This window comes from Photinus pyralis, unplaced genomic scaffold (genome assembly GCF_008802855.1).
Source record: "Photinus pyralis isolate 1611_PpyrPB1 unplaced genomic scaffold, Ppyr1.3 Ppyr1.4_LG4, whole genome shotgun sequence".
In the NCBI taxonomy this organism is placed as follows: Eukaryota; Metazoa; Arthropoda; class Insecta; order Coleoptera; family Lampyridae; genus Photinus; species Photinus pyralis.
The window spans coordinates 32,329,856-32,339,895 of NW_022170511.1; the positions used below are offsets into that span (position 1 = coordinate 32,329,856).

General features: G+C 36.8%; 1 protein-coding gene across 1 annotated transcript; it reads right to left on the reverse strand.

Moving 5' to 3' along the window:
- Positions 1-3,130: 3,130 nt before the first annotated feature.
- Positions 3,131-4,205, reverse strand: LOC116169880. The gene is made up of 2 exons (XM_031486061.1): positions 4,015-4,205; positions 3,131-3,700 (listed from the first exon to the last, which is right to left on the reverse strand). Exons 1-2 carry the CDS (start codon positions 4,139-4,141, stop codon positions 3,204-3,206), a joined length of 624 nt encoding a protein of 207 aa, XP_031341921.1. The 5' UTR covers positions 4,142-4,205; the 3' UTR covers positions 3,131-3,203.
- Positions 4,206-10,040: the final 5,835 nt, after the last annotated feature.

Below are 10,040 nucleotides of genomic sequence, written 5' to 3' on the forward strand. Positions count from 1 at the left end.
TTTCAGTAATTCAGTAATTCAGTAATGTTTATTGTTCAACAGATTAGTAATCCATAAATGAACAATTATAGAAGTAAATATAGAGGCGTATACATACATTATTATTAAATAATTATAAAAAAAGAAGTAAAATAAAAAAAAAAGATAAATGGAATATAATTGTTACAAATTAGTAAGAAAAGTAAACAAACAATAACAGAAAAGGGTATGTGTATATAATGGTACACGTAATGTTGCAAAGTAGAAAGCAATTCTATAAATGAAGGCAAAATAATAATTACAAAACTCTGTTAATTAAAAATAGAACTTAAAAACTTCCAGTAAATAGAATTCGAAGATATAAATAGTAGGAGGTACAGATAGACGGCAATGGGGATCTTTTATTGTAAAATACCCACTACCGTCGAGTTCGAAGTTTAATAGAAAAATAACCCTTGGGTCAATTTTATTCGACCGGGTATCAAAAATTAAAATTTAATTCTACGTCATTTAGGTCTAACGGTATTTTCATTATTTCAGTACTAGAGAACGCTTCAAAGTGACCAATTTTTGAGGTTTGCCGCACCACAACCAAGTAAACTCCCTTCAAACTAAAATTACTCAACCAAATCCCTTCAAATTGTAGTATGTTATAGATTAAACAGTTGATACGTAAAAAAATAGTTTAAGAAATTTTATTTTTGAGCCCAAGGCTATAGGGACTTTAATATTATGATTTTACGAAAAATATATCAAATATGATTTGTATATGTAACACTAGAAATACCAGACCCTACGGGCCTGTGTGGCATCCTACATGAACATCAACTATCAGCATTAGTTTGGCGAATTTTGATGAGACCCAGTACCTTTTCTTTATTCATTTACTTCTCACACATCGATTCGCTTTTTATTGAGCGGTTTGTCTAATCCACAAATACTTTTGCGCATGCAGCTTTGGACGGGTTTAATGTACTCATGCGTTTTAGACTCCTGGAATTGTTTGAAATAGGTAGCCTATACCTTGAAGTGGTACCAGACGGCCATCAAATTTCACGAGAAAACCTATTGATCTTAAATTTCGCAAACACATGCCTTTAGTGGTATCAAGTAAAACTGTGAAAATGGGGTGAGGGGGCGCGGGAGGTGAACACACGTTCTGCTCTTCATGGTATTTTATTGAAAGGTTTAATCGAAATGAATTGCTTTCCACTAACTATAACTTTCCTGCGCGACTCCTTTTCAAGATCAGTGGGTGGAGGGGGTGAGGGTGGGGGTGAAAGTTGGTTTTATCTTTAATGGTATTCGAATTAAAGGTCGCACCAAAAGGAACTACCAATTACCTCCCTTCTTTCTTACCGCTAATCAAAATACATGGTACTCTAATGAAAGGTCTCAACGAAAGGAATTGATTTATACTAACCCTAGTCCTCCTCCTCGACCCCTTATCGTAAATGGATATAATTCCTTATATTTCCAAAGCGGATCGTCGGAGAAGAGTACTTATAAAAGGTGATTGGGAAGAAATATACCAATTGGTGATGTCAAAACTTGCATTGGGAATATCTCGAGAATGGAATGCCGGAAGACTAAAAACTAACTAACAAAGAGAGATTCGGGCGTAGGGGTGTTAAACAATGCGCTTTATCTGTACAAGAGTTGTGCACAATTTGTACTTGTTTACATACGTATAAGACGCTTGATTTCAGAAGAAAAATGTTATTTTCTAACCTCCAGCGCTCCAGCTACCATTACAATAGTACATAATGTCTGATTATTAAGGATCCTAAGATCCTTTATAGTTTTGTATTGTCGTCAGTCCGTCCGTCCATCCGTCCGTCCGTGTGCGCTATAACTTCGAGTGCATCGGGAAAAGGAACAACTGCAGGCTCAATATAATAGAAATCAACTTATTTCATTCTCTAGGTCATATATTGAGTTCGGACTTTCGCTAGATTATTCCCTATGACTCTTAGATTTGTAACAATTGAATATAACTATTCTCTGTGGTCTAGGTCAAAAGTTTTAGAGCAAAATGTACCAAAAATTATTCTTTACACATGAATTTGGAGTTGTAAAAGCTTTCAATCGCATTATCTAGATATTAAAAGAGTAAGTACATCCCGTACACATTTGATAACCGCATGTGTGTGATTCAAAAATTAAATTATTTTTCTAAGGCCACATGGATTTTCGTTATTCATGCACCAAGATCATTTGTAGCAAGATTAAGAGCATTATCTCAATGCCCAAGACATGAATTTAATGTATTTTGTAAGATTTAAATAAATTGTCGTTTAAGGTGATTGTAATACTGAGGATCCTTCGATATTTCGTTGTATCGGTTTATTCAACACTATAAATTGATAACGACTAAGTTTGACGCTACAACCAGTCACAGAGCCGATTTCATGCAATTTCTAATTGTCCACTCAAGAAACTGAACAAAAAAATGCTTATGATTTCCTTATAAGGTACAATTTCTGGTGCATCAAGAAACAATACCTATATCAACAAAGAAATCGACTCAATTCAAGAATCCTTTTCTGATCATCCCTACTGAAACCACCTAAAAAGAGATTGGTAATCAACATAAGCTTCAGATAGTTTAAAAATTTCATGCGACGTAACACTGCAAGTTGTAATGAGTACTTGTATTAATTATCTGCGAAGACCGGTGGCTGTTATGGGAAGAAGAAATCCTAGATTGCGGAACACAGCAATGCTAATGAATTGAGACAATCGCCAAGTAATAAATTATTATGCCTCATTTGAAAGGATAATTATTGTTTACTTGTAATTATTGAGAAGCTATCCACGCTCAATTTGTGAGAATATCGCAATTAATATTACAAGCAAAAAGTTTTACATTATAAAAGTTAGAACAATATTTACATACACCAAAATAGACATGATAGGAAACGAAAATTAAGGATTAATGAGTAATAAATGTTAGCAGAGGCCTCCGAAAGCAATTAGAAGTTTTAATTTTATAACTAAATTTGCATCTGTGAAATATTGCTGGTCTTACAAAGCTACAATACCATAATGATCCTTTGATATTTTAGAGAGAATTACATGAATATTCAATTTACGTCAACAACCCGTTTTTAAGTTAAAATTCCGAAATTCGTCGCAATAAAAGTATAGAGTTTCTGATTCGTCTTTATTTACATTTATTTAATAATTTAAGTCTTAAAAATATCAGTACAGTCCAATTTTTTTCACTTTCGTGCAGTGTTTCCGCTTCTGACGTCTATATCGTAAACGATTTCCGTGGTGGTAGTTTTTGGGGTGGTCTGTTTCGTTGGTGGTTTTACTGGACGTGGCGTAAATTTTCCAGGATAAGGCAATGTCACCTCATTCCTGTCGTCGCCGGAGTTGGATTCGCTGCTCTCGCCAGAGTCGCACGTGTGATGATCATGAGGGTAGTTGCGGTGGTGGTGGTGATGATGGGAAAAGTGGTGCTGGGTACCGTGATAATCGTGATCGATAACGTGATGATGCTGGCTAAATGAACCGTAATCTCCGCCAGGTAGTCGGTTGTAATAATTGCCAAACGGTGGGGTGTACTGCCCTGGATAGGGTCCGCGATTGGGGTGCGCATAGGGCACAAAATTTTGGACGAGATATCCGGTTTCGGATCCTACCAGATCTTCATCGCGGACAACAAACCTGCGATTTAATTTGTGGCCTTGTGCCAAGCTACTTTTTTCGTTTGCTGCAACAAATAAAAAATTGAAAGTTGACAGTAATTTTAGCAAATTGGTAGTTATTCAATAAAGGTGAACGATTCCTATACTATATCCTTGAAAACAAAAAGGTAATTTACCGGGTTAAAAAACATTAATATCGAATTATAATTGAGGTGTACTTAATTAAAGCTTCAGGGGGTGAAAAATTTGCTTGAAATGTGTAGGTAGAAAGTGGATATGATTTGTAAACGCAGGCTAAACCTTGTAATTTAAACAATTTCCTCGATAATCTTCAGGTTAAAGTTTATCAAATCCAGCCAATTCCACAATAAAAACTCACCATGTGGAGATATTCCTTTGATTATCTTATTTTCTGGCAGTTCAGATACTGGCACGGCAAACACATGAGATAAAGTAAACGCAATCACCAGTGCTGTTACACTTAACATTTTCCTTGGAGCACTCATCGTCGACTGAACGTATCGCAAACTCACTGATCTTATAAGTTGCGTTTGTTAATATAGTACGTGATAACTAGTAGTAGTCGGGATTTTGTTGAACGGACCGACAGAAAATAGGAAAAACCGCAAAGGTCGAACTCCTACACTATGCGTTTCTCTATCGGTAGCCGCGTATGATTCACATCATCTTAGTCGATCAAACAGGTGAAAATACCAAGGTTAAGTTTCTGCGACTTTGGTGGTTTTTGTGATTCAGGCGTATATCCTTCCGGATTTCTCGTAAATTCGTTCATTACGTATCAAATTTATAAAGTGAATTATTTGCTCAAATCCAAGAAAGTTCTTCGTTTGTCCTAAATTGGTCACGATCAAGATCATTCTCACTCTCACGTGAGCTGTTATTTATTAACGACCGCATACGAAATAAGTACCTAATCCGTAATTATTGGAGAAGAAAATGACTAAGGTGTTTTCAGTGGAGAGTTTAACCACCAATGAATTTTAAATTGTAACATTAATTAGCTTCTAACTGCCACTGATATTAAATTAAAAGCAAAGACGGCGATTATTAATTTCCTTATCCCTATGTTTCATGAAAGGTAGGTAGTTTTCCAGATTTTGGCGTTGCGGTAAAAATGTTCAACTGAATTTTGGTAGCAACTTCCCCTTGCGTTATCTGTAAATGGAGTGGGAAAACGTAAGACTGGGATAAATTTTCCATGAGCTAACTATTAACAAAAATTAGCAGCACGGACAAAGGCCAGAGTCGTCATCTTTTTACAATTACATATCAACATTTTCCTTTATTCCGCAATTTTCACACAATGATGACGATTCATTTGAAGGTGATAATTACTGCATTACATTTTAATAATTAAAGGTTGCAAGTAAATTACTTTCTTCGTTTAATATGAGTCAAATTTTAGTATATCGCAATAGATGTAGGAACCTACCACAGATTTTAGGTATGGTCATTGTTTCCGTGATATTTACTAATTTGCATGGTAAGTTTAACGCACCATCACCACAATAACAATATTAACCTCGTTTTAAGCAGTATAAATTAAATTTAATTTGCACCTTGAAAAATGGAGGAAGCATAATTTGAGACGTCTAAGCGAATGGGGCAATGGGCATAACGTGGACCGTATTGAAAAGGTCCATTGCTCTGGGCAAAGCTTGGTAACCTTTGCTCCTACCAGTCTCGACCATGGCAATTTTTACTTTTAAGTTTAATTAAACGTGAACGATCGTAAATCTCTTATTCTTCTTCTAATGAAGAGGCTTAACTGGATTCAAGTGATGAAACATGGTGCCTACAAAGTGAACTTTAAACAAAAAAAAACGTCATTATGGAGAGTTTCGCCATCTTTATAGCGATCTAAGAAAAGGTCCCAATTGTTTTTATTGTTTCTATTGTTTGCGTTTTGGCCGCCCGTCCGTCCGTCCGGACCCACTTCTGCCGTTTCGAACTATTTCTAGGGGAATGGTCCTAGAGTCCTGGAATTTTTTTGCAGTAAGTAGCCTATACCTTCAAGGTGTGCCAGACGGCCATCAAATTTCGCTGTCTAAAAGCGGAGCCCCTCCACGAATTATTTCCTGAGATGCTGTTTTTGAAAGTGAAACGTACAAAACTTTTATTTTTAATTGGTTTGTACAAACTATAACTTTCCCGTGCGACTCTGTTTTCGAGATCAATGCGCGACGGGGCCTGAGGTGATTGGGTATATTCCCTTATACCTCAAGAACGGATTGTCGGAAGAAGGTACTGACAAAGGGCGATTGAGACGTCTGCAAGAAATATATCTATTGCTGATGTGAAAACAAAAGCTATTTCGGTTAAAAAGTGCGATTTATCTGCACAAGAGTTGTGCACAATTTATACTTGTTTTTTAATGTATGAGAATGAAAATTATTACATTCGGAGACTGAATAGGCAAAAATTTAAATTGTCATCCATGCTTAATTGGAAAGGAAAAAGAATTCATGCTACCTTTGAGGTCAACTTTTTATTGCAAAAGTACTATGAAATTTTGTATTGGGATACATGTTACTCTTACTAACGAAAGAACTCTTGTCGAAGGAGGAAATAATATCTGACGGAATACAATAATCATATTAATTAGTTGTTGCAAGGGTGTATTTGCCATCAGGAGAACTAGTCGCGTGCTTAGAGCGGAAAATTTAGGGGTAGTATTTTTTGGTTGGGGTTAGCATTACCTACATTTAATTTTTGCTTAGAAAAAAGAAATTACTACGTTGCACCGTTGAGTAAAGGATTTAATTACCTTTAATTATACTACTAATCAAAGTTAATTACCTACTCAATGTTTGCATGGAGTATCGATCGGAAGACGAACATTTATCATTCATCAAGGTCCTCAAAAAGTGGTGAAAATTTCCTTTTTGTAATAGCCAGCAGTAGATAACAATGTGTTTAATTTCAAATTTGAAATATCTGGTTGTTTGTCTGGTCTATCCATAGATATAACACAAGAAGAAGAAGGGAAAGGAATTAAAATATATTTGAAACTTGAAACTTTGACATATGCGTCGCCGCCGCTCCCAGGATTTACTCAACTGTCGTGAGGATGCGTCCCTGGTAGGCACTATCAGGGACGTTTCACCACTGCTTTGTTGTCATCGCGCTGGGCCGCGACATATGCTTTTCACAAAATTATTTCTTGAACACAGTTTCCTTTTAGACCGATACGCTGCTTCTCCAACATTTCCACACCCTTCTTTGCCTCCAAAATTGTCGATTGTGGGGCGATTACTTCACGATCGGAGCCATATCGTTTGCCCTGAGACACCCTTTTGAAATCTGAAAAAAGCCAGTAGTCACTGGATGCCAGATCTGGTGAATATGGTGGGTGCGAGATCAATTTGAACTTCACATAGGCAATTTTTCCATTGTTTTCCATGATTTGGGTCACGGTCCATTGTCCTTTTTTTTCTTGGACATTGTAGGCCTATTAGCTGCATATTCCTGCTTCAATCGATTCAGGTGGGCTGGCTATTTATGGTATTGAATATAAACCATGTGCGTCCCAAACTGCAGAAACCATAACCTTGCCGGATGATTGTGGCCTTTTTAGTCCTTTCGAACGGCTTTCATGACCGGCTTTCCACTCGGCTGAGGATCATTTTGATTCCGGCGTGTGGTGATGGACCCAAGTTTCATCCATCGTTACATACCGCATAAAAAATCCTATTTATTGCACTTGTACAGTGCCAAACATTGCATTGAATAGTCAAAACGTTGTTCTTTTTGTTCAGCTATGAGCAGACGCGGTAGCCAATTGGAAAACAGCTTGCGCTTACCCAAATGTTCTGCGCAATAGTAAAAACACTACCTTTTGATTCAGTGTCTGTACGACCCCATTTAAATTCCACAAACCAACGTTCAACGATTCCTCTTGACGCAGGGCCGTAACCAGAGGGAGGCAAGGGCACCCATAGCCCGCTCTTAGGCTGCACGATGGCCGCTCTTGAAAAGTACTTAATATGACACAATATGCATGGTATGCCCATAAATGATATATATTTCTTAAAAAAATTAGCACAAGAAGAGATAGAAAACTTCAACTATTTTAAGTGGCGATATTAATTCAGAAAATTTTATAGAGTGAAAGATGCATTTAAAGGTAGCTTTAAAGTTTGTTTTCTATTACATTAGGACGCGGACATTGGACCGCAAGACAGTAGACCGCAAACGATAGGCCGTGGACATTAGGACGCAGACATTGAGACGCCGACAACGGGACGCGGATATTAGGACGCAGACATTGGGACGTGGACATTGAGACGTATTTTGCAAGCGTCAATTGTCGGTGGGCTCCAAAATGGCGGACGAGTCAGTTGTGGTATATATAGTAGCTATAGACTATACAGTTACGTCACCGTCCGGCCCGTCAAAATTTGTAAACGAGATAATTTTACGTTTCGTTGACGGTGCGGTAACGGAACGGTGACGGTACGTATAGATGAATCGCGCTGCATGCCAATGTGAAAAGAGCTACGTCAAAAATGAAGTTTGTCCCCAACAGGAAAATGTATTTTAAGAAAGCGGTTTGGGTTCTAACGTTGAATTCTAAAGCACTAACGAAGCACTAACGATTTATAAAATTTGATGCAAATTGGAGTCATTGTCCGGGAAAACGTGAAGTTCGCTCGAATCAAAAAATTTATTCTGAGAAAACTGTTCGGGTCCTAACGTTAAATTATGAAGCACCAACAAGCACTAACCAAGCACTAACGATTTACAAAATTTGATGCAAATTGGAGTCATTGTCCGGGCAAACGTGAAGTTGGCCCGAACAAAAAAAAATTTTTATTTTGAGAGAACGGTTTGAGCCCTTATGTTAACTTGTGAGGCACTAACGAGCACTAACAAAGCACTAACGATCTAGCATGGTGCGATGCTGCCGGGCTATTTTATCCAGGCCAACTTCACAGACATACTATCATCACAATTACAGCAAGTGTTTGCGCCTTTGATCTAGTTCATAGACCTCGGTTTTTTCCGTTGTACCTAACTCTCATGAAACAGCAGTTGATCATCCCCTACTTATAATAATGGCAAAACGCGAAAATCAGTGTTGGCCCCCAAGGATAGCTTTCGGAATTTAACGAAAATGTCTTCCCATTCATAAAATACCTACCAAATAATGGGATCATGGACCATGGAATTTGCTTGGAGACGTGCGTGAAAATGACAGAACATCTGATTACAACAGTGCATTTATTTTCAATTGGGAAATGTTGAAAGGGAGTTTTCTTATTTATGGGTACTGAATGACGCACCACCCAAGATTGGATTCGCATTCCGCATTTCTATTAAATCGTAGAAGCGATGCAAGCGTCAAAACCCTATCTAACTGGGCTTACTAACGATTAGATAATAATAAAATGCGTGTTGGTTAATTATTTACTACCAAATGAACGTGTTTTTCTACGAATCATTACATTGGGAGAACACAATTAATTCCCGTAATTGTAGAATAACATCAGTTACATACAATTTTGATAAGTACAAAAATACGCAAACGTTTAACACGCTAACGTAATAGCAATTAGAGAAGATATAGTTATTTATTTCGTTGAGCGTTATTATTATAATTAAGTTAACGTCATCATTATAGGTACGTGCTTACAAGTGTCAATATAACACTAATTATAGGCACACTGTTTACTTTTTTGAGTTTTTTGTCAACAATTTCTGCAACAAATTGATCTGTGAAGTGGACGCGAAGTTTACTTAAAACGAGCGTAAGCAAATTGATTGGAAATTTGCAATTTCTAAATTATTCTACAACCAAATATTTGATAATGTTCAAATTTGCTGATCTGAATAATAATTTGTAATTAAGTAATTACCAAAAATCACTAAATATTACTTATCTATTATATTAGTTGATCACACGTAATTTGCACGTCAGGGTGTTAATTGAATACCATGCCTTCCCCGCAGTTAGGATTTAATTAGATCTTTGAATGTATGTACATTTTATATTCGTTAGATCTAATAAGAGTTGCTGGAGTGTTTTGTTGTAGATATATGTAAGACCATACCAGCTACTAGTAACAACAAAAAGTTCCTTGTGAGATCTACTGATGTATTCTGTAGTTCTGTGAGTGAAACAAATCAGCTTCCCATTGATCCGAGGTGTTCCGTAAGATTATGTACTAGGTCCATATTTCTGTACTTACAATTTTCGTCGCTGCTGAGATACCTAAATGTGCACAGATCATGAGCTAAAAATCTACCGTAAATCATCCATGAAAATATTTTCATAAATAGACACTTGATGGTATTATTCGAACTCACCTCAAATGTTTCCGTAATCATATTTATCATTAGACCTTAGTAAGGACTTAACGTCCCAAGCCAAGTAAGTTCATT